Here is a 27,030-nt window from a genome sequence, read left to right as displayed (position 1 = left end):
AGATTCATGCGTGACAAGAGCGGGATTCCTGATCACTCCTGATGGAAGGGTTCTGCAGCGGCCATTGATACGTTTTACAGGGGATGAATTAAGCTGTATTCATCATGGCTGGAAGTGTGTTTGTAGGATGTGTAGGATGCTGGGGGTGTGGGGGGAGGATGAGTGTGTATGAGGAAACCACAGAGGTAGTGCAGACCTTCACTCTCCTTCCAGACAACCGTCCCCAGGAGGATCTAAGCACACCTGTCTCATCCCTTTCTGGTCTTATTTAGGGGGAGGAAATTTCCAGCCAAAGGGAAAGGAACTATTCCCCTTCCTGAGCACTTTAGTTCACTGCCATCTTTAGAGAAGAAAAACAAGAATTGAAAAATTACACTTTGCAGATTATCTTTCTGTAGCTCAACTCCCCTAGAAACCTGGGCACAACCATGAGGTCGGGGGGAGGCAGAGCACAGAGAAAGGCTGGTTTGGCTCAATATCTGAATCGGGTTAAAACCTGATTGACTGATTTTTACTATGTCATTGCAGTCTGAAATGAAACCTGTGTTGTGTGGGAGAGGAGGGGCGGAGTGACATGTTTACCAGAGCATACAGAGGTTGACCACAGGGGAAACTCAGTGGAGGGCAACTCTCTCTCTCAGAATTAAAGAGAAACCAAAAGATGGCTTTCTCTTCCCCAAGAGGGAAGGCTGGAAATCTGAAGAGAGCTCATTTGATTTGTTTGGTAAAACAGCAACTGAGTCTTAGTACAAGATCCTTATTTTTGCAAAAATGTTCTGTTACTAAATCCAGTAGCCTTGCATTTGGAAGTGAAGTGGTTAAGCAGTTTTGAGTTCTCCTTCTATTCATTAAAATGTGGAGTGACCTCATGTTGTTCATCTGCAAAATGGAAATCTGCAAAGCAGCTCTCCAGGTGGGATGCAGAATAATGTTAAATATTATTGCATATGAAGTGTGTAACATGCCCTGGACAGAGCAATGGCCCACTTGCTGTGGGTGGTTATTACCACCACTGACAGGCATAATACCTGGAGCACTGAATAGTAGCACCATGCTCTACAGGAGCTGGTTATCTCGACCTATGAAACTCATTTCCTGGTACCTTTGGCCTTGAAAAAACCGAAGCACAAGATTTAAGGTGAAATCAGCTGCTGGCAGGTGATAAAATGAATCTCCATTCGTCATGGGCAATGTAACTGGGGGTCTAAAAAAGGAATAGGTACAATGTTCTAGATAACTGAGCTCAGAACACCTGGAGCAGAGGCAGGAGGTCAAGAAGAGAGATCTTAGATGAAATAATTGCTTGCGTGGAGGTCTCAGACCTAGGATGATTAAGGTTCGACCCTGGAGATTCTACTGATTCTCTTTTTATTCTTTTTTTTTTTTTTTTTTCAATGAGGTAGAAGTGATGTTGTACCTACAGGATTTGAGCCAGGGAGGGATGTGGCTGAGGTTGGAATGGGTGACCAAGGATATCAGCTTTGACATGAGTTGTACCTTCCTTGTACAGCTTCTTTGCTAGCCAAGGTAAGTAAGGTAACCTCTGGGCCTTCATTTGTTGGTCTGTAACATGGGGTCCATATATCAGTGCCCATCTCACACACTCGAGACGTGGTGGCTATGATGATGATAAGTAATATTTAAGGAGGGGGATGTCACTCTTCACTTTGATCTGGTTTTAGAATCGGGATGAACATCGAGGTTGGGAACGTTTCTTACACGGGCGCCATCATCTCCTGGTCGTCCTCGGAGCCCTGCCTGGAGGACTATTACCATATTATGTACAGGCCCAACTGGAACAGCATCTTCTCTGGCTATCTCCGCTACAGCTTCCACCACGAGGAGAAGGTGCCTCGGACCATCAGCTCTGTGGTGCTGGAACACCTCGCCCCTTCCACTCTCTACTTCCTCTGCATCAGTTGTAAGAAGGCTGCCTTCCCCTACAGGCACTACTGCACCATGTTCCACACCTTGGATAAGAGTCCACTGGCTGCAGGCAGCTCCCTGGTGGATCCCCAAATCTCCCTTTGGGTGTTGATGGCCATCCTGCTGGCTTGCTTCACAGCTGTGTTGGCCTTCATCTGCCTCCAGTTCTGGTGTATCCGTTGCCATGAGCCTCGATGGTCTTACAGAGCTGGCCACATGGAGGAAGCCAATGGGCTAGTGAGATGGCCGGAGGAGGCCCCCGCCCTCGGTCAGAGGGAGGAAGACCTGCAGGGGCTCCCCCTGGTGGAACTTCCACGCAAGGACTCTGGAGCAGGAGCAGGAGCAGAACCGGAAGCCCAGCAGGATGCCCCTGATGAGGAAGCCAGGGAGGGAGGTGATCAACCCGCCATAGTGCCTCACTTCAGGGAGTGAGAGGCGGGGAGGAGATGGCCCTCATCATACAGCCTAATGCCCCTGACAGTAGGTCTTTTGTAAAAATGTGCCTATAGACTCCTCATATCTCTTCCCTTCAATGTCAGTGCCATTGTGGATCCCCTGGGTTGGGTGATGCCTGATGATGAAGTCTCTCAACCCAGTACGTGCACTTCCTGGGGGTGCCAAAGGGCAAACACGGATCTCCTCAATGTGTCCACTTGAGGGCCCCAGTTAAGAATTGAGGCATTCTTTTAATATTAAATCAAATGTGGACGTATTATAAAGTAAAAAAAAAAATGCATGGCTTAAATAAATATACAACACTTGAAGAATATGTGTGAGTTGCCAGTGGGCCCCTTGAGCTATGCTTTCATTCATTCTTTTGGAAAAGGGTGAGAGGTCTCTCTTTGGAGTGTTTTCCAGATTTGAGGCAGTCAGAGACCACTTTATACGCCATCCTCATTTTTTTTTTAAACCATCGGCTTTCTTTATTATTATTACTAACAATATTTCTATTTAAATTGACTCGTTTTTTAAACTTAAACTCATTTAAGCCTTATATCACCCCATAAATGAACAACCAGTACCCTCTGGCTATAAATAGAAGAGAGATGAGTATTAGTGTTAAGAAAACAAAATAATATTAAATTTGTCTTGGCCACACTTGTCTGACAATGACTCTGAGCCTAAGACCTGCTCTCTTGTGTTTGATAAAAAGAAAGGGGGGTGGGTCTCAGGCAGTGCTGAAGAGGTATTAAAGACATGAGCACCGATGTAAGTCCTTTGTCTTAATCTATCGCAAGGTTTGAAAGGAAATTGAAAAAAGGAGGCACTGGTTTTACCTTGAGTCAAGGTTAGTTAAAACCATGCCTGTGAACCACCTCAGATGGTATCTCTAACTTCCCTTGATTTGAGACAATCAGTTGGAGAGACTGCCTGCTCTGGAGAAGTCCATGGCTCTCTTCCAGCATCATCCTAAGACCTTCCAAGAGCCCGCCACTAGAGCCGAGTGGTAGGAACTCATCTGTGTTCATCACACTTCCAAATCCAGAGTTCCCGACCTAGCGGAGGACCTTTTCTCACACAGTTCTAGCTACATAGTTGGTTCCTCTTCTAGGTCCATCTCTATTTATTTTTGAAAATGGGGTCAAAGGTGGCTCTTTTTAATTCCATCAGAAAGAAAAATGACACATTTCACCCCTTGGTGGTGTTCTTTGTTCTGCCCATATAAACCCCCGTGGTAGGAAACAAATCTATACATATTGTGGTACTAGTGAGGCTCTGGGAACACTGTTCTCCTGCCCCCACCTGAAGGGTGGGAATGCAAGTCCAGGAGGGTGAAGGCTACGTCTGCTTCATCCCTAAGGAGGCTGCAGTGTGTAGAATCTAGTCCATATCTGGCCCAGGGTGGGTACATGAGAAGTGTCTGTTTAAGGAATGCAAAGAAGGACTGACAGCTTCATTTAGGAGGGTCAGTGAGCATCAGGATGCACACATGGGAGCATCAGCAGCAATGAGATGAAGAAGACCTGTTTCTCAGCTCCAGCTTCAGCCATGTGCAATTCCCTTCAGAGCTTCACCCACCCAACCTCTTCCCATCTGCAAGTCCATTATAGCTACGGAGCACAAAATCCCAGAATCGCTGGACAACATCGCAACAAATCAACTGAGAAACAGAGGGGCTTGGAAGCCAAGATGAGAAGCCCCACAGCCCCACTTCCCTGCCCTGCTCAGTGCCATCCTCACTGCCTAGCACCCAGCAGCACCCAGGTCTCTGTCCACCCCCATGCCTGCTAGTTGTTAACAAATAAAGATGAATATACTTGCAGTCATTTCTGCCTGGACCTCACTGTGGCCTCTTGATTGCCACACCTCTGGCTTCTCTGACTCTGGGAACACCTTTCCTTTTGCCTTTTCTCACTAACCTTCTCACAGACAGCACAGGGCAGGACCACCTACCTTGGATCCATAGAGGTAGTAAGGCTGGACATTGGCGGGTTTGTCTCTCTGTGGCTCTTGGGTGAAAGGAATGGCAGTTCGGACAAAACTAGTAAAAGAAAAGACATGGGGAAGGGGTTAACGGGGTCCTCATAATATCCATCGGGGGACACAAGATCGCAGGCCCACACTCCCTGACCAGGTGAAGTTTCACATTGGCACAACTGTGTCCTAGGTGGTTGCTTACAAAGGTATTCATAACACTCACTCTTCTTTCAACAATCCTTTCATTCAACATTTTTTTAAAAAAAAATCCTTTTCATCAATGGGAAAACTTGCAGCCCAGATTCCCAGGCTCAATTCAGGACTTGTGGCTGCTCAGAGGACAGGAAGCAAGCAAGGGAGGGCTGGGCCTGAAAATGGCCTCTCTGTGGCTCCACCTCCACTTTGATTTCAAGAAATGGATTCTGCAGACTCCATAGGGGGCCAGAAACAAATGCTTTCAGCTTTGCAAGTCACTTGGTCTCTTCACATGTACTCAACTCTGCTACTGAGCAGCATCAGCAGATGACAGCAAATGAAGGAGCATGACTGCTCCCAAATACCTCATGAATTTTAAATAATTTTCATGCATCATCAAATATTACTATTCTTTGGATTTCCCAACCCGCCCATGTCCCCTCCAAAAATATCAATACCACTCTCAGCTCGTGGGCTGTACAAAAACAATCGGCAATAGGTATGTTTGTGGCCTGAGTTGTCATTCACTGCTCCCTACTCGAGTGCACTAAATGTCCTGTGTCTTCATAGGACTGGAAGTCTGTCTTGGTCTGTGTGTCCATTCAGGTGCACTTGTGGATTCCTCCCATACACTCCATAAGAGTTCGTTCAACTCGTACTCATTTAATCTGGCCCTGAGCCAGGCCCTGGGACTACTGAGGGGACCTGCAGATGGGAGCATTTTTGAACATCCTTCTGTACTTGTTTTGTAGGTTACTTTTGGCACAAGCTCCGGGGGGACAGGGATGAGGTCTTGTCTTTCCTCAGTGCCCGTGTGCTCTTTGCAGGGGGCAAGTTCCACTCTGTCACGCTTCTGTGTGCCCTGAAAGGCTATGCCTGCTTTGCACACGAGTGTTCAATACGTGGGTGTCCTTACACGTGTTCAGTGTGTTAGTGGTGCCCCGCTTCCTCCGAGTCTTCCAGGGTTCCCAAGGGCATAATCCTGACTGGCCTCTGGAGCCCTGATGTCCCTGCTTCCTCCCATGTCCTGCTTCATCTGTCACAGCACCGTTCTCACTCCAGAGTGACACCCTCACTAATGTCATGTTTTTTGAGCAACCTTGCTTCAGTTCTCTGCCTCTGCTATTTGACTTGACTTATGGCTACTCCTCCTTCGTATCTCAGCTCAGCATTACTTCCTCAGAGGAGAGCACTCTCTTCAAGGTTTGCATCACTTCCTGGACTGGATCAGGTGGAGCTGTGATCTCTCAAGGCCCTGGGGGCTTTCCCACTTCCTGGACTGGATCAGGTACAGGTATGACCTCTTAAGGCCCGGGGGGCTTTCCCCCTTCTCCTTCCATCTGTCATGTGGTGGCCTGATACCGAGTTCTCCAGCCTGAGGGCTCAGAGGCAGGATGAGGTTTGGGGGCTCCCTGGCAACCTCACCTCCATCACAGCACCCAGCAGGGGCAGCACCAGATGCCTATCACAGCAACATACTGACACACCACTGGGTCCAGTGTGGAGGAGGCAGTGGGTTGCAACCCTGACTCCCTACTCAACCCAACCCACTCGGCACAGGGACTCCCTTACCGGTTTGTGGATCCATTGTAGCAGTAGTTGGGGAGGAAGTCAAAGTTCAGCTCCCAAAAGACGTGCAGGGTGATGCGGCCGTAGGGAGCCGACACGTTGTGATTGGCCTCCCGGAACATGGCATCAAAGCTGTCCAGAGTCATGTGCTTGCAGAGCAGCCGGTGCGTGAGGCGGTTAACCTCCAGCAGCCACTCCAGCTCCTGCCAGAGAGAACCCACGGCTGCTCAGGACTTGCACGTGACCCCACATACACGGTGTTATCTTAGGGACTCCTTTCTTTCAGGTGAGGGCCCCTCACACTACCTCAACCTCCTACAGGAGGCCTGGGACCCTCTGCAGTCACATGGGACGAAGTTTCCTGCTTCTGAAAAGTGGAAGAAACTGCCAGACTACAGTGTGGGCAAGGAAGGGCAGTGGACTGGGATCAGATGCACACCTGCCACCTGACTCAAGTGTGCCCACAGGGCCTGTGGCAAGCCAAAGAGAACTCAAACCAAAGAGACAGACCACTGAGCACGAGTGAACCCTGCTTGTACCCATTTGCATAGGAAATATGTTTATTGCTCTCCAGTTTCTATATTGGTGAGGAAAAAGCTTGTCCCACAGTGTCATAAGTAAAGTAAACTGGAACATTGTGACTGTGTATCACCAGAAGCTATTTCTCTGCCCTGCAGAAAGCAACATGAGCTACTCCCTGCTAGAGCTTATTATTAGGTTGAAGCATATGAAGTTTCTGTTTTCTTAACTCACATGCTATCAACTGTTGGCAATTTCATACAGTTCAACCTCATTAATATGTACCAATTTTATATGTGTTAACTCACTACAAGCTCGCTACAGTCCATGAGGTCAGTGTTGCTGCTGTCCGTATTTTAAGCACATAAGAATTGAGGCTTTGAGGAGGCTTCAAATCCAGGAAGACAGGCACCAAAGTACATTTGCTTAACCACTGTATACCTCCCAGGAATTTTCCAAAAAAAGGTGGGGGCAGAGAGCCTCTTCCTTTCATGGTAAACCACTCAGTCACACAGGACTAGCAAAGGCATCTGTAGTCTGTAGTCAGCCCATGATGACAAGGGACCTATGCACGGTAGGCCCTGGTCACTTGGTATCCCACCTTCAGGTAGAGAGTAGGATCAGGGTAGGTACCTGTGCATAGTGGGACTCTGCATTTTTTGGGGAAATAAAAATACAGTGAAACCCTTTTGGCTTGCTTTGGTTTCTTGTTGTCCTGTAACTTCTGTGTCATTGCTATCAAAACACAACCTCATGCAGAGAAGGAAAATAGCCACATTCTGTGTCTCTTGAGGCCACTCACTCCCATGTTGTCTTGGCTAAGCTGTCTTTTGAGATAGGTACAACTGTTCCTGTTTCATAGAGAGGGGGACTGAAGCTCAGACGGTCCAGAAACTTGCCCAAGGTCACAGGGAGTACATAACAGGGGTTAGGATGTGAATCTAGCTCTTCTGATTCCAAACCAGGAGTTCTTGGCCCCTGGGTCAGGGACCCAGAATAAAGATGTTAGGGCTGTGAACAGGCTTTGACAGGCAAACATGGCTGGAACAACATCTACAAGGGCAGTTTCCCAGGCCACAGTGCGTGGGATGATCAGAGGGGCGGCTTAATGACAGGGATATGGAACGAAGTTAGTGATGAGAGGCAGGGAACCAGTTCCACTCTCATCAGCTGCAAGTTCCCCTCATCCTTTGGGGGTTCCCTCGGCTACAGTGGAGGCCTCAGCCTGTGCTTCTAATCTTAAGTTCCCGGGTGGACATTTACCACTCTGGAAGTCAAACTGTGCCCTAAACTGAGGTTGGAGAGCTGGCTGAAAGTGTGCAAAACATACATGGCTCCAGGGGTCAGAAAGGCTAAGAAAGGAAGACAAGGTGGGTGGGGAAGGAGCCCCAGAGTAGGATACCTGTGGCAGAGTGGACAGCCCCTGCCAGATAGAGGTGGCCCTGCTGCTCCTGATACTGTACCTGACGGCTGCCCCATCAGCGTGGGCTAGTGGTGACAGATCCTAAATTTTCCCAAAGGTACTCAAAATCTGGATTTCAATTCTGGGAAGGCAGCCAGAACAAGTTTCCAGTCACTGTGTACCCGGAAGTGAATGAAGAGCAGAAACACAGAACCTGCTTTCTGCTTCTGTCTCCTGGGGCTTTGCTGGCTCTCCTGTATCTTTGTTCCCCTTTTCTTAGGATGAGTAATGAATAAGTAAGTAAGTGGGTTATTGTTCATGAGTTTATTCCTGACATCACTGAGTCCCCAGGTATACTGTGGTACTATATTTTGGGAAAGGATCATTGAAGATGAGAAACCAAGGAAAAACTTCTGTCCTATCATCCTGTGATATCATCCTGTGATTTTAAGTTTCACAAGTGCACATTAGCACTTAAAGGGAGTCCCAAGGAGAGAGTTTAGGACTGTGCTGATGTCAGTGGGTGGGGGGTAGGGGCTGGAACTGAGGGCCATTTCTTCCTCCATGTTATGTAATCAGAAGAGTGCATGGCATGCATCTGCAGGCCCAAGGCCCAGCACTGAGGTGCAGGAAGAGCTGAGAAGGTATCAGGAACAGTTTAGTGCCCTCTGAGAGAATCTGAACTTTTTTACAGCAAAGCCAGTGTACTAAGGGGCAACCCAGGGAAGCAAAATGGGAAAATAAACAGTCAAGTGGACAAGAACTTTAGATCAGTAATGGAAAGAGCTTTTGAGAAGGAATCAGGAGACCCAAGTGTTGGCCACACTCAAGTGTGGACCAGGTCCAAACCTTCAGCTCTGTGACCTTGGACAGCTGAGAACTGAGCACTCAAATTCAGGTTCCACAAGGCCTGGGGGGATCACATGTGACTCAAGTGTGCCCATGGGGCCTGTTGGCAAGCCAAAGAGAATCCATTTAAGGGAAATATAGTTACTTCCAGGAAATTGCTGCTATCTGGGAGTGCCAGTCTAGTGGTGTTGCCAGAGCTGAAGTTGCACTTGACTTCTTCCAAATGTTCAACATCACCTCCAAATTTCAATACAGCACGCAGCCGAAACAAAACACAGTCTGCACGCTGCCAATTTCAACATCAGCCTCAGATCTCGCTGAGACTCAGCTCTGCGAAAGGAGGGTGACTGAGTCCCTAATCTCTGCATGCTCTCCCAGCTGGGAATCAAGCAGCTTCCCCATCTCAGAATAGAGTTTTCAGAGGGGAAGGAGAGCACATTCCTGGCTTTGTTTCTGAGAGGAGGCAGAGCATCTCAGTCACAGCCTGTGGAGGCTGTCCTGACCCAGAGGGAGAGCACCCCTGGGAGCTGTTCTCCACGGGTTCACAGGATGTGGGGGTTCAGGTGTAAGCCTCTGTCTGATCAAGGGCTTTGACTGCTTGCTTTTAATTTTGTTGCCAACTAAAAGAATATTCAGTGCCTTTCTAGGGGTGGGAAGAGGCCATGGAGACACACTCTCACACACCCAAAACCATGTGTTCTTTTCCCCCATAAGACAGGCTCATTATTGGAAAACTAGACGATCCAGATAAACAAAAAAGAAGAAAACCAAATTCCTACCATTTGGAGACAATCAGAGAAAAAAATCATTTCACAAAATAGAGGTGGCCAGATGATTTTCCAGCAAAACATGTGCTATTCTAGTGTCCTGGAGTAAGTGGCCGCAAGAGTCACCCATGTGAGCCTCTGGTAGGAGTGTGGTGAGTGGTGGGAGTGGGTTGTTGGGGCTAGTCCTGCTAAGAAAGGCTGCTGGAAATTTGCCCTGGGAGTGCTGCATTGCAGTTTCAAATGTCTTTTTTCCCTCATCTTTTTATTTTTTAATAAGCCACTATTATGTGCTTACTAAATACAACTATGCTAAATTAGTTCCATGTAGTATCTTGTTATATTCTTTTGACCACACTATGAGGTGGATTCTAATGTCATCTCTATTTTTCAGATGAGGAAATCTCTTGGAGAAGATCACCCAGCCAGCAAATGGCTGAGCCAGGACTGGAGCCCTTGGTCTGCCTGACTCTAGAGTTCTAGTTTATTTTATTTTATCACTTTGTTCACTTAAAAACAGAAAAACAAAAAAACAATAACAAAACAAAACAAACAACAATAACAACAAAAAAACCTCCTACAAACTCTTTATTTTTGAATAATTTTAGACTTACAGAAACACTGTAAAAATAGCATAACCTGCATATCCTCTGAGGGCCACTTGCTCAGCTTCTTAGATGCTAACTTGCATACCCATTCACATGATTATCAAAAGTAGGAAATCAACTTTGATAAAGTATCATTAGTTGAATAGCAGACTTTACTCATATATCACCAGTTTTTCCCCAAGATCCCCCCCCCCCCCCATTCTAGGAATCAATCCGGGATTCTATGAGGCTTTTAGTCACCATGATTCAGTTGTCATTCATTTCCAGTATCTACATTTTTTTCCAAATTTTTCCTTGTCTTTCACGATCTTACACTTTTGAAAAGTATCATACACTTGATTTATTTTTGTTTGTGTTGTTAGAATGGCACTTGATTTTGGTGTTGGGGATATTTTCTGCTGATTAGATTGAGACTATGCATTTTGCCAAGAACACATGATGGCAACACCACTATCTCTTAGGGCTGGTGACAGTCACCTTGACAGGTGGTTAGATAGTACCTGTCAGCTCTCTCCATTGCAACGTTACTCTTGTCCCCTTTGAAGTCAATGATATATATCTTTGGGGAGATAATTTGACTATGCAATATCCTATTCCTTCTCTAAGTTCTTTTTTTGTTTTTACATTTTTTTTTGTGGTAAGGCACATATACATTTTATTTTAAATTTATTTAATTTTATGGGTGATGTATGTATCTCATAAAAGGCATACATCCTTCACATAAAATTCACTGTCCCAGCCATTTGTAAGCATATGGCCTGCAGCATCAAGCACACTCACCGTGGGTTGGAACCATCACCACCATCCATCTCTGGAAACATATCTGCTCAAGTGAATTCTGAATCGATTTAACTAAGTCTCCTCTCCTTGGTAACCACCATTCTACTTTCTTTCTCTAACAATGTGCCTGCTCTAGGAACATCATAGAAAAATTACACAGTGTATTTTTCTCAAAGTTTCTTCCCAGTAATCTTAGCACTGACGGATCTTGTTCACAACCGTTACAGCTATGGTACTCTAATAGTGATTTTCATTCATTCCCTCTACTCATCTGCTTCTTATGGCCATTTTTGAAGATCATTAGTATGGTCTTCTCTGATTCACTTAAAGACCAGTCACTCTGGTGAGAATTCTTAGAATGAGTAGAGAGTAGTTCAAATTGCTGTTTTTAGAAGAAAGGAAAGGCCTGATCCATGCTATTCATCAGGACCGGTTATGTAATCTACAGGGAACAGTGTAAAATGGAAATCTGGGGTCTCATGTTAACAAATTATTAAGGATTTCAAATGGTGACAGAAGAGCAATAAACCAACTGCATTGGTCTGTGCATTACTGCTTAGGGATAAAGTCCACCCTGTAGTGCCACCTTTCCTAGCTTCTGAGGGCCACTTGCTCGGCTTCTTAGATGCCAAGGACACACAGCTGTGCCTAACGGTGGGCTGTCTCTAGAGATCTCAAGGAGATGCCTTTCCACTTCCCACCCGTCACCCGAGTCAGTCAGGAGGGTAAGACTATTCTCATTTAAGTTCCTGTCCAGTTCTGTTCAGACAGGAAGGACACCCCCTCTTCTCTTTAGCCCTGTACCAGCTAACAACAAGTTCCAGGTAGGACTCTGGTCTGCAGGTCTTACCACAATGGACGTCAGGTCCTCACTCTCAAAGCGGCTGATGGCCTGGTCCAAGGATTTATACATGGCGGCAGATATGCGCTGCGTAATGAGCCTGTTCAAGTCAATTGATCTGCCCAACAGCTGGATGGCAGAGAGCGACAGAGAGGGAGGGTGACAGGGAGGGAGGGAGAGGCAAAGGGAGAGAGAGGAGGAGGGAGGAGGAGAAAGAGAGAAAAGGTTACATAAAATGTGCACAGATACCTAACAACCCAATGCAACACTTTGACAGGAAACTGGATTAAAATCACCAATGACATTAGTGGGACAAAAGGGACTGTATATAGACAGGAGCATCATGAAATCTCCCGAGAATGGCAATTCTCTTTTGATTTTGTAGGAGAATGTCCTCGTTCTTGGGAGATATGGGCTGAGGATTGCAGTCGTACCTGCAACTTCCTCTCAAATGGTTAAAAAAAAAAAGTACACATATTAACACCCCCCCACACACACACACTCACACTTACTGTATGTGTATGTGAGAGAGAAAATACATACATGAGAAAGTGACCCCAAAATGATAAACTGTTACTCATCACGAATCTGGCTACCGGGTGGATGAGTATGGGCTTCCCTGCAGTCTTAAAACATAAATATGGAGGAAAGAGCCGGCGAGGCTCTGGGAGGAGGCTCAGGGCAGGCTCTGGCCTCTATTACTGCTGCTGACATCCTCAATTTACCCCTGAGGCTCTTCCTGCATCTTTCCTGTGCTCAGCTCCGTCACCAGAGGACGGCAGCCACCTCAGCAAGAGCCCGTTTTGTGTCTTCATGGGGCTGAACTTGGAAGCAAGAGGATGAAGGGCTGATTAAAGGATGGAAACTATTGCTTAAGATAATTTCTGCTGGGAGACATGTGGGCATTATTGAGATGCCGGTGGAGATAACAATCAACATTTATTGAGCACCCGCTGTGTGCTCTGTGCTTTGATAGGTACCAAATGATTATTCTTAGCTCTTACTTTTTTTTTTTTTTGCTGCCCCCTTAGGAAAAATTTTTCTCCCCACCAATGGCCTCGTCTTGCCATATTGTGCGCACATCATGAAGCCCTCGGTACTTATTATCTTGTGGCTAATTTTGGCTGCTCTGTAAGCGACAGAAGTAGACTTCTGAGAGGCTCAAGGAAAGCACTCCGTGAGCCCACGTTGGCGGAGGTGGGCTTCTCAGTTGGCCTTGGGTTTCTCAGTGATGGGAATGTCCAGCAACTCCAAGGCAGACTCCCCTTTTACCTCAAGCACCTTCTTGCTCCACCCTGGCCCTTCACCAGGCACCAGGGGCCACAAAACACACAGACATCGTAGTATCAAAGTCTTTTTTGACCCTGGTTTGGCCAACAGCAGGGAGGCCTGGAAGCTCATATTTTTAAATGGGGAAACGTGTCTGAGCTCCCTGAGCTGTTTCCTCTCCATCAGGGGTTGAATTGGTTAACAGAACCACTCCACCAAAATAAACCACAAGCTCTGCCCCGGGTCTAACCTGACATTCTTCTTTTCAAAGGCACCACAGGCTGCCCCCACTGAGCCCAGCACGTATGTGGTCCCTGTTTGGGGAGGATTTATCCACGTTTACAGGGCAGTGCCTACTAAAAGTGGGCTGCAGCTTACCCTGGCAGGACAAAGGATTTGGTAGCCACTACTGGCCAGAGATGTGCAAGAGATGAGCAGAAGCTTAAAACAGGCACCAGAGCTTTATGTTTGTAAAGTTCTGAGATGTGTGACTTCTATGCTCAGACCCACCCCGGGCTGTTCTCAGGCAGACCATACAGAATCCTGATTTCCAGTCCCCACCGTCACTTCGCAGAGTCCCTCCCCAGCCCACACCTCTCCACGTACCTGGACGTGTCTCTGTTTCAGCAGCGTCTCATAGCGGTTGGAGGGTGGGTACGGGATGATGACTCCATAATTCTTACACTCGGCTCGGAAGCGTTTGTCCAGCAGGACACTGGAAAGGACCAGATCAAAGAGGCCCGTCAACATGGCAGCGCAGGATTCTCAATCGCTCAGCTGCAGCTGCTTCAGACCACAGGACCGACCCATGAAGGGCTATCTCGTTCGTCTTTAGTGGAACTGCTGTCTGCTCTACAGCAGGGGTTTTCAAATCTTTCCAGACACGAGAGCTCAGTATATAAAATACATTTTCTAAGTTATAAAAGTCACAGTTAAAGTTGGGATCTGGAATGTCCTCAAAGGCTCATGAATTGAAGGCTTGGTCCTCAGCTGAGTGCCCTATTAGGAGGTGGTGGGAACCTTAGGAGATTGAGCCTTGTTGGAAGAGGTGGGTCACTGGGGACAGGCCTTTGAAGAGCATATTTTGTTATGTAGCTCCTGACTCCATCTCTGCTTCCTGGTGGTTATGAGGTGAGCAGGTTTGTTCTGCCACACCCTTCCACCATGATGTTCTGTCTCACCAGGCCCAGAAACAACGGAGCCAGCTGGCCACGGACTGAATTCCTGAAACTGTAAGCCAAAATAAATCTTTCCTTCTTTAAGTTGTTTCCCTCAGGTATTTTGTCACAGGGGCAGAAAACTAACAAACATAGCAACTGAGTGCATGCTGAGCATATCCCAGGAATCATTCCAGGTACCTCAGTTACCAAGCTCCTGTCCTCATGGAGCTTACATTTGAATGAACTGAGGCTGATAGTACACAGGTAAGCAGAGGAATAAAACAGTAACCATGTGGATGGGCAGTGTTTACCATTTACCAGGCACTCCCCCTCCCCCACCACACACACACACACACACACACACACACACACACACACACACACACATTTTAATCTCCCAACAACCCTATGAGTTAGGAGCATAGAGGCAGACAGTGTGGAATAAGAAGGGCTTTGAAAACCTAAAATAGGATCATTTGGGGTTAGGAAGTCAGGGGAAGTCTCTCTACAGTGGTTCTGTAGGACAGAGATGTGAATGATAAAGATAGAATCGTCTGGGGGAAGACTCACAGGCTCAAGAAGTTGGCTCTGTTTGAGAAAAAGCAAGATGGCCAGGGTGGATAGAAACTAGGGCTTGCTAGAAAATATGGCAACAATGCATCTGTTTCCTCAGTCTAGGGGCCAGATCATGGGGCCATGTGTGTCCCAGCTGAGGCATGAGATTTGGTCTAGGCATAATTGGAGGTCATTTCAAGGTTTTAAGCCGAAAGAGATATACTCTAAATTGGCACTGTCCAATGAAGCAGCCACGGGCCACACATGTACTGAGCACTTGAAATGAGGCTGGTTCAAATTAAAATGTGCTGTAAAACGCACATGGAGTTTGAAAGCTGAGGGGAAAAAAAAGAGAATGAAAGCTATTTCTTTAATAATTTTTATATTGATTATGTGTTGAGATTCTAGTAACTTGGACATGTTGGGTTAAGTGGAATGTATTATTAAAATTAATTTTACCTGTTTCTCTTTCATTTTTAATATGCGGCTACTAAACAATGTAAAATGACATCGTTGGCTCCCATTTGAGGCTGCGTTTTATTTCTAATGAACAGGACTGACCTAGGTCACTCTTCCCCTCCTGAGTTTTCTGTGAATTTCCCAACCTGTCACCCTTTTGAAAAGCACAGATGGCATGGTGTTGACCGAGAGACGTATTTCAGATGAGGATATTTATAAACCAAATACACAGAGGACCCAGGGTCCAACTAGCCCAAGTCTATTTATACAGATGATGGATCAACATTTCTACCATCAGAACTGCCCCACAGAAGCTAGCAGCCCCGCTCCAAGCCAGACCACGACCCATCCAATCCACCCATGCTGCAGCAACCACTGTGTGATGGGGGCGTCTCTCGGTCCTCCTGAAATCCCAGGGATGTGCTTCTGTCCCTGCCATCATTTCAGTCACTCTATGTAATGCACATCCTGCATCGATAGACACATCTATGTGCCAACTTTTGTCTGAAATATATCGGAGCAACTCCACCTGTCAAAAGCAAACTGAAGCAAATCCTTTTCACAGAAAAAAAAAATGTAATTAGGAAAAGAACCTATCTTTGAAATTACAGGTTTTAGTTTGGATTTTCAATTAGAATGAAAATCCATGATAAAATTGGAGGTTTCCCTTTCTTTCTCTCTTTTCTCTTATTTATTTATTTAGTGGTACCAGGCTTGAAACCAGGGGCTCTCTAGCACTGAGCTACATCCCCAGTCCTTTCAATTTTTTGTTTTGATATAGGGTCTTGCCAAGTTGTCCAAGCTGGTCTTGAATTTACAATCCTCCTGCCTCAGCCTCTTGAGTAGCTGGGATCACAGGCATGTACCCCTGTGGCTAGATCCTGTTACAGATTCTCGAGACTCCAGAATGTACAGGAGTTTAAATCAGTAATATACTGGCAAGAAAACTTGACATGTCTCTGGCACAGACGTCTCGTGGGCCTCCTGCCTGGTTTTCACACACCTACCCTTGCTCATCCCCAATCCATTATCCATACTTTCATATGTTTAAAAGGGTGAACTTTTTAAAAGTTTTTTTTAAAATTTATTTTAAATAGTTATACATGACAGTAGGATGCATTTATGCACATTGATATACATAAATGGGGCATAATTTCTCGTTTTTCTGATTGTACATGGTGTAGAATCACATCGGTCAAGCAGTCATATACATACAGAAGGTAATAATGTCTGTTTCACTCTATTATCCTTCTAATCCCCATATCCCAAATAAAAATCAAATCAAGTCACGGTTGCACTTTTGAAACCATTCTGTGATGTTCCATCCTCCCAAGATGAAGGCCTTATGAAGTGGGCATGATCTGGGCCCTGCTTACCCATCCAGCTTCATCCCCTAGCCTGCCCCCTCGTGGCTGTGCATGAGATGCTGATAGCTATTGACTGACATTAAACCCCCATTCCAGCGAGAGGAGGCAGGCATGCTCTCATTTTTATACTTCCCCCACAGGGACTTTGCACAAGAGGTACATTTGGCCTGCAATTTCCTGTCCTGTCTTTCCCCCTTGTTTTATTTAACTTCTCAGATGCTGCTTCCTGAAGACAGTCTTTCTAGCTGACATATCCCCATAGCCCCATGAACTTCTCCTCATGGACAGCACTTCTACTTATCAGTTTTTATCCCCATTACCTTATAGGCTCCATGAGGCCAGCACCGTATCTGCCTATTTTCCTTTTTAACGTATTCTAGAACCAAGCCCAGGTCCATAAATTGGCCCAGTTCCTTAGAAGTAAAGAAGGAGGGAGGTTTTGCAACAGAACACCATGAATTGCAGGTACCCGTCTTAAGAAAGATCGCTGATCATGGTAGCCCTGGGGCTCCCCTACCTGCCAGCCATGGCTTTGTAGTAAGCGAAGATCTGGTCCGCCAGCTTGTAGACAAACTGATCAAAACACAGGTTCACCTGGTGAAGACAAAGCAGGAAATGTCAAGGGAGTCTGTCTAGCTTTATCACAGCAAGACCTCCAACACGTCCAGCCATGACTCCCTGTGGTCAGCTAACCCTGCAGCTCCCACCCTGCCCAGCTCTTCTCATAGACTTTGTCTTTTCCTCCCATCTGACTGGAATTTGCAAATTTGATTATGAAGACACCATTAGAAATGTAAAAGCCCAGGGGCTGGGGTTGTGGCTCAGTGGCAGAGCGCTTGCCTAGCACATGTGAGGCCCTGGGTTCGATCCTCAGCACCACATAGAAATGAATAAACAAAATAAAGATATTGCATCCATCTATAACTAACAAATATTTTATAAAAAGAAATGTAAAAGCCTCTTCTTCAAACTCTTCTTAAATACCTCTGATTTTGAAGGACTTACATTCAAGTGGGAGAGTATGAAGCTCAAGGGGAAGATAAGTTCACACCAGATACAGAAAACCAGAACCATGTTCTCCAACAGAACCATGTTCTCCAACAGTGGCCAGAGCAGGAAATGGACAATGGTGGGACTTTAAAGAGACAATCCCCTGGCAGCAGGAGAGTATGAGAATAACTTCCAAGGAGACAGATTGAATTTGGTGGATTGATCTTGAATTCTTATTAAATTCTCAGCTGCATGAGGTTAACTCTTTATTCAAAAGCTTTCATATATTTTATTTGACACCCCACATATTATGTAGAATGCAAAAACACACTGCAATGTGTAGGTCTGCCTTCCCACCCAGGTAGCTGAGGCCTCTTCCCTGGACTTGGGACTTCAAGGTGCCCACTAGACCCTCCTCCAGGCAAAGAATATACAGGGTAAGGGTGTGGGTGTTCACTCTGACCCCATGCTTTCCTCCTAGAACCGGCCTTGCCCAGGGCTGTGAGGTCTTCTCTGGGGGTTCACCACCCTGAGAGTGTACTGCCCTTCAGAGGTGTGCGTCCCTGGCCCTATGGTGGCTAAGGGGCATGTTTGTCAGCAGAAACAGCAGATAAAGTTTGGGTGTCTGTACATAGCACACAACACCCTTCATGGTGCAGAACAGTTTGGGATGAGAGGAGAAGAAAGGGAGCCGGTCAGGTCTGAAGTTGTACACAGAATCACCTTGGACAATCACGGTGACTATGAAGTTCTCTCTCCAGAGCAAGTCACCGACTTTGCACTGAAAGCTAAAGATCCGAAAGGTCCAAACACTTGGGGTAGGATTGCAGGAGCAAAAGAAACGTTCCACTCACCTCGGCTTCAATCTCATCATATAGGAACTGCTTTTTAAACTTGGTCAAGGCATAGTAGGCGCTGTCGTTGTACAGGTCCAAGGGATAGAGGACATACCTGGACAGGAGGGACAAGAGCCAGTGGTTTATTAATGGTCTCACTTAAGAAAGACAGACTTCCGCTTGCCTGGGAAACGCAGAGGGCTGGGTGGGATGATGGGCAGGCTCAGAGTTAGGAAGGACACCTGTGCACCCTCCCTGATGTCCCTGCCCAGTGCCTCCACTTGGGAAGGACTTATTCTATGTCTTCCCATAGAAATAAAAGTTCAGATGCTAATGAAACCACAGCCAGAAAAATAAGTCTAGGGCTAAAAGAAATGGGGGTGGCAATAAGGAAAACTAGCTTTCAGATCCCACGAGATGATCCTTGCCCAAGCAGGGCTGCCACAGGACTGACCAGCCTAGGGAGGACAGGCTGGAACTTGTGAGTCCCTGCAAGGCTGAGGCAAATGGTCATGTGTGACCTGGTCCTTGGCCTGAGCTCTCCCCAGCGGGCACATGGCCTTATCTCCAGTCCACTCAGGATTTTCTTTGGAAAGAAGAGAACTCACTAGCACTATCCTCCCCTGCACCCCAGAGACCTTCTCGTGGGCCCTTGTCTGCCTCTTACTCCATCATGGAAGGTTCTTTGGTTTCCAGGATATGGTCCGTTAGAATCCAGGGCATGGACATCTCGATGGGGAACTGGATCCGCCGGCCCATGGTTAACTCCAGGAAGAATTCTCGGAACCAGAGCTGGGAGAGGTCGCAACACTGCTGCAGGGCCTCTGAGAGCAGAAGGGAAAGAACCTTGAGTGACAGCCAGGGGCCACCCGGCATCTTAGTTCTGCAGTTTTTAATTAGCTTTTATTGCTCTTGTCATCACCACCCTTGAGGCACAGCAGGGACTTCATCTATAGCCATTTAGTAGATCCTGCTGTCCTGAACTTGAAGGTGACCTTTGCATCTACTGGAAGATGGCTTATATGGGGCAGTGCAGGGGGCATGGGGTGGGGTTTAGACTCCCCACTGCTTCCATCAATCCCTCTGTAGTGCCAGCCAGAAACACACACACTCCAAGTGTAAAGTGTGTTTTTTATACAATTAGCTTGAAGACCAGTCCCGAAGTGCCTCCTTTCAATGGAATTGTGGCACCTTGACCTATGTGGTCATTCTGGATCCCTTGTTGTTCACAGAGGCCTTAAAGGTCCTACCTAGGCCACTCTCCAATGGAGACTGGTTGTTAAGATCACTCTTTTCCACACTAACAGACACATCAAGACGCTCATGTCCGTAGGACTCGGCTTTTCCTCTGCCTGACCTGTGCAACCTTTTAGCATGACCTGCATCCCACCAAAGTGGAGGAGAGTAGACAATGCAGGATTCGAAAGCCTGGGAGCCTCTCTGGAGAGGAGTGAGCTGCCAGTGAGCTCAGAGCTGTGGTTCAGCCGCATGGCCAGGGGGAGGCTCAGTGGTACAGTGCTTTCCTAGCATGCACGAGGCCCTGTTTTGATTCCTGGTACCACCAAAAAGCTAATTTAGAGGTCTAGGGTGAGGCTCAGTGGCACAGTTATTACCTTGCATGTACCTGGGCCCTACCCCAGCATCACAAAAAGCTTCCTTAATGCCTACTGCCCACTCTGCTAGTGTGGGCTTGGCTATTTTTAATCCTCCTTTCCTAAGGACTTCTGACAAAGAAGCCACAAACATCTACCCCACAAAATCAGCTAAGTCAGAAGAGCAGTTGAGCCTGGCCTTTTCTATCCACGTCCACCAGAAAGCATATGTATTTTTCTCCCCTGGTGGCAAAACATGGCCCTCTGGGTCCATGATCTGGTCTCTCTGCAACTTCTCTGGAGTTGCTCTGGGAGGTGGGAGCCCCGCCCCCTGACCCGGGCCCTGGGGCTCACCACTGATGTTGAGCAGGTGCGTGAAGAAGAAGGACTGTTTGTGGAAGTCCTCTATGGCGAGGACGATGGGTCCGTCCAGGCTGCTCCTCAAGGTCTTCTTGGAGCCACTTTTGTCTGCGATGAGTGACTCCAACATGGTGCGCACCATGTACAGCTTGAAAAAGAAAGAGAAGGGGAAGGTCAGGGCTGGCTCTCCACCCCGGGGAAAGGCTGCTTCGTGCTGTATGTCTGCACTGATTGACTTTCTGCTCTCAGAAAGAACTGTCTTAAGGAAACACCAGTTTAGGTGGAGAAGTGAATTTGTACTGTGAAAACCTTCTCTTTTCTTTTCTTTTCTTTTTTTTTTGTGGTACTGGGATTGAACCCAGGGCCTCACTCATGCTAGGCAAGCCCTCCACCACTGAGCTGTGTCCCCAGCCCTTGTGAAACCTCTACCAGGGAGGCCAACCAGGCTAGGAGAGAAGTTCTTCCCAGAGTCCCTCCACATCCCCAGATAGGTGGACCTGAAACAGGAAGTTGTTCAAGGCCCCTGGAGCGGTTCCTGCCTGCCCTGCTTAGCCAAGGGCGTAGGCATCGGAGAACCCTCATTCCATGTCACTCTAGAGTCACTCTCTGCATTTTCAGACGGCCATGGTAGCACCATGGGTGGAGCACTGGACTGGGAGTCAAAACACCCAGGTTCAAGGCCAGGTACTGCTGCTGACTTGCTGTGTGACCTTAGGCAACCAAGTTCCCACTCTGGGCTTCAGTTATCTAACAGGACGGGATAGCACCAGAATATTTTCTCCCGCCAGTCTCTTTCCGCTCTAATATTCTGAGGCGTTGTGAAGTGGGCTAAGACCAGAATGAGTTTCCCCCACCCCAACCACCGTTAAGTTTCTGATCCTCAGCAATTGGAATCCATCGGTGGATGACGGCGCCCCCTGGTGGCCTGGGCTGTGTGGCACAGCCTGCCAGAAATGCCGGGTGGACCGCGGGTTGACATTGGTACTTACACAGGAGGCTACTAGACAATTAACTCCTGCTTACAGAGGGCCCTACGTGGTGCAAAGGGCGCAAGTGCAGTAGGGTTGTCTCTGCTAATCTAGATCTTTCCACATCATTTGTCTTTGAATCTGAGGGCTGGAAGAGGGGCCTTGAGGAGCCAGGCTAGTCCATTCCCGCTGCCTCCTGGCGAAGGGCACCCAAACCAACCCAGCCGCGCGGGTGGTGGAATACCAAGGATCGGCAGCCTCTTCGGCCCTGTGTGCCACCAGTGGGGTGAAACAAAGCCCTCGGGGACCACTGGCAGGCCTAAGACATAGATAGGAGAGAAGGAAGAGGGGTGGGAGGGCAGGAGAGACAGGGAAGAGGGAGAGAGAGGAAGAGAGAGAGAGAGAAAAGCGAGAGGTGTTGCATACGGTGGGACGCCAACGCGACTGCTCGGGCACCTGGGACGGCCAACCTCCCAACAACCGCGCTCGTCTCTGCACCTGCCGAGACCTGCCCTGGAGTCTCCCCACCGCTGCCTGGCACTGGCGGGGCAGTGCAGCCACAGGAGCGTGTGACACGCCAGCCTCCCTGTACGGTGGAGGGTGCTCATGGCTGCAGGTGCCCTGGACCGTCCACCACCTGTGACCCTGTCGCTGGACACGCCTCACCATCCCTAAGACTGGAGAAGCACTGTTCTCGCGATGGCCCTCGGAGTCCTCAAAGAAGGAGCCACTGAGTCCAATCTGCTCTGGCCGCTTAGGGACCCCTGTGCAGTTTGACTCCTGGAACGCTGGCTTCACCCTCAGAGGGGAGACGCTGTCCCCACCTACCTTAACAGACCTCTAGTTCACTCCAAGTCTAGAGCCCAGCTGCAGGACGCCCGTGTCTACTGTGTCTCGAAGGCATGGCAGAGCCCTGGGTGGGAGTCAGGAGACCTGGGTTCTTGTCCCACCTCCACTTGGGACCCACCTTGTGACTTGGACAAGTCACTTTCCTTCTGGACCTCAGTTTTCCCATCTGTGAACTAGGTGGGGGAACTGGAGCTGGGTTGTCTCTGTGGGTTCTCCCAGCTCACCCTGGCTGTCCCGGGGTCTGTGCCACCTGATCAATCATGCCTTGGTGGTGTCTGGGGTTAAGTGTCGGTGGCCCTCCCCACTCACTTCTCCCAGAGGAATACTGTTCCTCTCTCCCTCTCCCCTCTCCAGTTGCTCTGGTGCCTTCTCTCTCCTCCTCAACCATGTCTTAGGATTCACAGAAACACCAGCTCGGTCCTGCCAGGGTGCTCTGGGCCGGGAAGGTCTCTGGCCCTAGATGTCAGTCACAGAGAGCTGTCTGCAGTTTTCCTGGGTCGTCCACAACCAGGAGGTGAGAACAGCACACACCCAGGGCTGTGAAGCCACGGGAAGGTACCTGGCTGCTCCTTACCCCTGCCAGCCCCGGCCCTGCCAGACACGACACACACACAGGAGGGAGGGGCAGGAGGGCCGCAGGTGGCCCATCTTGGAGCAGACAGAAAGGCCTGATGGTCCTGTGAAGCAGGGCTCCCAGCCTGGGGCTTCTGGGGCCTGCTTAAAGATGCACCAAGATCCATTGCTTTTTTAGAATAGTGGAAAAGCCAGACCCAGAACTATGTATAGGTGGCAAGAATCTAACTCCAATCCCAAGTTTTCCTCTTTAATTTTATGACTTCTCTGGCCAAGTCATAGGCAATGTCTTATTGCGTAGAAGTTCTAGTTGGTCACTCTTACTTATGATTATTAGACACTCTCTAGAGACCAAGCACATTTAAATACTTGTTTTTTTTGGGGGGGGGTAGCAGGGCAAGTGGGAATGAGAAAAAGTAGCATTTTAACAATAATATGATCTCAGTCCAAGTTTTCACTTTACAGAAAGAGCTCAGAGAGGTCAGGGTACTTGCTCAAGATCACGCAGCAAGTCAGAGGAAGAACTTGTTTATCTCCCCACTAGGATGCCACTGTAGGGGAAGGGGACAGAGTTAGGTGCATATAGATTCCACTTTAAATTCCTCCGGCACTTTGGATTCTGAACTTCACAGGGCTAGGAGACAACTGGACTAAGGAGACAACTGGACTAAGTAGATATGGTACTACCCCAACTGGTCAGATTAGACAACTGAGGCACAGAGAGATTGTGTAACGTGCCCAAGGTCACACAGGTATCTAGGACTAGAATCCAGGTCTCCTGAATCTGAGGCCAGTGGTCCTCCTTCCTATATTAAACAAGATGTCAGAGTAAGACCAGAATAGCTACTCCACCCTGCCCCTCCTGACTGAGGACCCCCAGTCCCACTGTCCCATGGCCCAGCCATGATGACCCCCTATGGCCCAGCTGGCCCCAAGTCAGGGAAGCTGGCCTGTACCTGTGTGCTGGATGGCCCCACGGCACGCCGGGGCACCTTGATGTCAAATCCGCCTTTGGGGTCCTTCTCCCCTCTCAAGCATGGGTCATTGGGGGGCTCTCGACCTCCCTCCCAGTCACAGATGGTCTTCCGAATTGCCTGCAGGACACTGGGGAGGGAAGAACCGAGACTCAGGCCAGTTCTCAGTCTTGGAAGGAGTCACTGTGAGCCTGCCCTTCCAGGGCCCCCAGGACGGGGGTGTCAGGAAGCACTCCTCCAGGGGCCCCACCCCAGAGGTGCAGGTATAACAGACTGAGGTACAGCCAGGGACCTGTATATAAGTATCCCACATGCTTCTGAGGCCTGCTGGGTGTCAGAACAGCTCTGGGTCCCCGTAGAGGGACAGGGCCTGGGGAGGCAGGAGGGTTACTTTTCCTGCTATCAGAGTCTCACTAGTCCAATTAAATCTCTGCATATTTAAAGTTTTTTATAATAACTTGACACTTGTTCCCTGCTTTCTCCAAGATACTGTGTGCTCAGGTCTATGAGGAAAAACTGATTCTCACTTCTTCATCTCCCAGGGGTGGGGATCTTGGCTAGGAAGTAGGTACCATTATTCCCATTTTACAAATAAGGAACACTGAGGCCTGGAGAAGTCTTTTGGGTAAGTTCACCCAGCTCGACGCCGGTAGGTTCATCTTTGAACTCTGACACAGAGGCTGCATTCCTCTCAAATGTCCTGTCTTCAACCAGAACTTGCTGGAAGGACCTGCATGTCAGAGCTAACCTGGACGCTGACTCGGCTTCCACTCCAGCCTGCCCCTGGCACCCCTTATTTTCTGATGTGCCCCTGCAAAAGGCCACCAGAAGACCCACCTGATGAGGACGTTCTTCTTCTTCCGCACAGCCTGCCTCAGGGGCTCACGCAGGGTCACCTGGGCGAAGTCCTGCAGGGCGGCATAGATGGTGTTCCGGATGGCTTGGTTGAAGACGCTCTCCATCCTGCCCATGAGCACCTGCAGGCCCTTGATCATGGCGATCACCTGGCCAGACACAGAGCGAAGGTCAGGCTCACCACCCCTCAGCCCACGGGCTCTCCACCACCCTTGGCCCTTCACAACAAAGCAGGGAGGGGGCGAGTGAAACACCCAGGGCCAACCGCAGGGCGGTCTAGTCCCAGAATGCTGCAGCTCGGGACTCCTCTTCAGGCTGCCTTCCTAGGACAGCGCCCCCTCAAGGCCGCCCTCACACACTGCTGCAGGGAATGCAGATGGGTGCAGCCACTGTGGACAACAGTGTGGGGGTTTCTCAATAAAACAGAATCAGAACTGTCACAGGACCCAGCAATCCCACTCTGGGTAGGTATCCAAGGAAAACGAAACCAGTAAGCTGAAGAAGCACCTGCACTTCCCTGTTTACTGAGGCACTAAACTCAAGACATGGAATCCAGTGTGGAATCCGTTGGTGGATGAGTGGACAATGAAACGTGGTGCAAATACAAGAGGGAACATCCGTCAGAAAAGAGAAATGAAGGAGGCCATTCACAGAAACATAGATGGAACTAGAGGGCACGGTATTGAGTCAAGTAAGTCAGGCACAGGAAACCAGAACCTCTTGCTCTTATGTATGTGAGAAGACCAAGGACTCGGTGGTGATTGGCAGAGCCTGAGAATGGTGTGGAGGAGGGGCTGAGAAAGGATGGTTAACAGGTACAGGGTGCCGCTGGGCAGTGTGATAACATGTACAGTGTGATAACCATGGTTGACAATCCCGAAATGCATTTCAAAATAGCTACTAAAGAGGATTTTGAAATGTGAGAGGGGACAGACATGCCAGTCATCCAGGGCTGATCATGACAAACCACACACTTGTGGAAAGGTCACACTGTACCCCTTAAATATGCATAACTACTCTCTCAATTAAAAACACATGTATTTTAAGAGAGAAAAATCTTGCTACAACATCATCCGCTCAGGTGACCGTGTGCTTCGTGATGCAGCTGACCTTCGTTCTGGTGTGAGACCCAGATGTTGCTGCTGGCTGGTGACAAAAAGGCCACATTCTGAGTGCCCTTCTGGCTTATGGAAACCTCTCCATATACCTTGCATCCATAGATAATGACAAATGGGGCTCCTCTGCCCCCTACCATTTTTCTAGAGCAGTTTTATGATCTTTGCTTTGGAAATAATTTGGCTTCTCACTACTCGAGTCCCTAAAATCGAACTCCTCCTGAAGCAGTCCTGGGGAAGCCTCCGCTCTTCTGTGGGTGCCCTTGCTGCCCCTTTCACTCTCTTATCTGTTTTGGGGAGGCAGGAGACAGAGGAGGATGTCCCTGGCCCAATCCTGGCTCTGTCTTTCTTCAGAGTCCTGTCCTGTTGCAATAGTCATCTCCTCCCCACCCCAGGGAAGGGCGGCAGGTAGGTTTGCGGCTGTGCTGACCAGTGGGTAACTCTGATGGAGTGGGGCGGAGGAGGGTGACTAGTGGTCATGGGCAGGCACCTCAATCTCCAATCTCTGGCTTTGCTAGAAACAAACCTGATCCTTCGGCCCTGATCAGCCTCAAGTGGTCATTTCCTGATTGGTTCAGAATTCAAGGGGGAAAGGTTGTGCCCCATCAGCCTTGCACAACCAGCACAACTGGACACTTATCACACCCGTAATGTTGTGCTTGACCTTGTGCACCAGGCTGGGAACACAGCAGGGGCTGTGTGTGCCCCAGAAATGGTGCCAGGAGTCGTTGGTGGGCAGATAGAAATTTTTGTTGAAAAGGGACTAAGGATGAGCTTAGACCTCATTAAGAAAGAAAAAGACAAAACAAGACAAAACATTTGCGATACAGTAAACTGTGAGAACAGCGTTCAGGAGGGGAGGATTTTAAATGGAACCAGAAATGATGGCTTTTTTGCCAAAAAATTTTTGCAGGGAGAACTAAGGGACAAGAGTCAGTAAAGGGCGGCTATGTCCCCATGGAGTCAGAAGTTCTGCTAGAGAAGCATCTGGAAAACATTAAGTGAGAGGAAGGAAAGATAAGGAAGGAGTACCAGGGAATCTCCAAGCATGGAGTGTGCGGGGCTGTTGGATCTCAGGGGAGAGCCGGACAGCTTTGGGTGAGGTAAAGCTTTTCTAGCTAGAACTTGAAAACTGCAGACTACCAATAGTTAATCCATCAGACTTTATTAAAATAAAAACCTGTTATTCTTCAAAAGGCATCCTTAAAAAAAATCAAAGTGGCAAAACCACTAATTA

At 48.3% G+C, this 27,030-nt stretch overlaps 2 protein-coding genes across 2 annotated transcripts in view; one reads left to right on the top strand and one right to left on the bottom strand.

The window, feature by feature from the left end:
- Cyfip2 (cytoplasmic FMR1 interacting protein 2) overlaps positions 1 to 27,030 on the bottom strand; it is a 122,205-nt gene that overhangs the window by 43,295 nt on the left and 51,880 nt on the right. The window contains exons 14-23 of the mRNA XM_026388321.2: positions 24,661 to 24,827; positions 23,806 to 23,953; positions 20,454 to 20,607; positions 19,175 to 19,331; positions 18,526 to 18,622; positions 17,199 to 17,275; positions 13,747 to 13,855; positions 11,881 to 12,000; positions 6,112 to 6,311; positions 4,321 to 4,408 (exon numbers count right to left, since the gene is read on the bottom strand). Coding sequence (XP_026244106.1) covers positions 4,321 to 4,408; positions 6,112 to 6,311; positions 11,881 to 12,000; positions 13,747 to 13,855; positions 17,199 to 17,275; positions 18,526 to 18,622; positions 19,175 to 19,331; positions 20,454 to 20,607; positions 23,806 to 23,953; positions 24,661 to 24,827 — 1,317 coding nt within the window. The remainder of the gene's footprint in view (positions 1 to 4,320; positions 4,409 to 6,111; positions 6,312 to 11,880; positions 12,001 to 13,746; positions 13,856 to 17,198; positions 17,276 to 18,525; positions 18,623 to 19,174; positions 19,332 to 20,453; positions 20,608 to 23,805; positions 23,954 to 24,660; positions 24,828 to 27,030) is intronic.
- On the top strand, positions 1,690 to 2,358 carry Fndc9 (fibronectin type III domain containing 9). Its single transcript, XM_026388322.2, has one exon. The coding sequence runs from the start codon at positions 1,690 to 1,692 to the stop codon at positions 2,356 to 2,358; it is 669 nt and encodes a 222-aa protein (XP_026244107.1).

Source organism: Urocitellus parryii, chromosome 1 (genome assembly GCF_045843805.1).
Source record: "Urocitellus parryii isolate mUroPar1 chromosome 1, mUroPar1.hap1, whole genome shotgun sequence".
Taxonomy (NCBI): domain Eukaryota; kingdom Metazoa; phylum Chordata; class Mammalia; order Rodentia; family Sciuridae; genus Urocitellus; species Urocitellus parryii.
The sequence above is the reverse complement of the archived record's forward strand: the minus strand, read 5'-3'. Positions and strand labels throughout refer to the sequence as shown.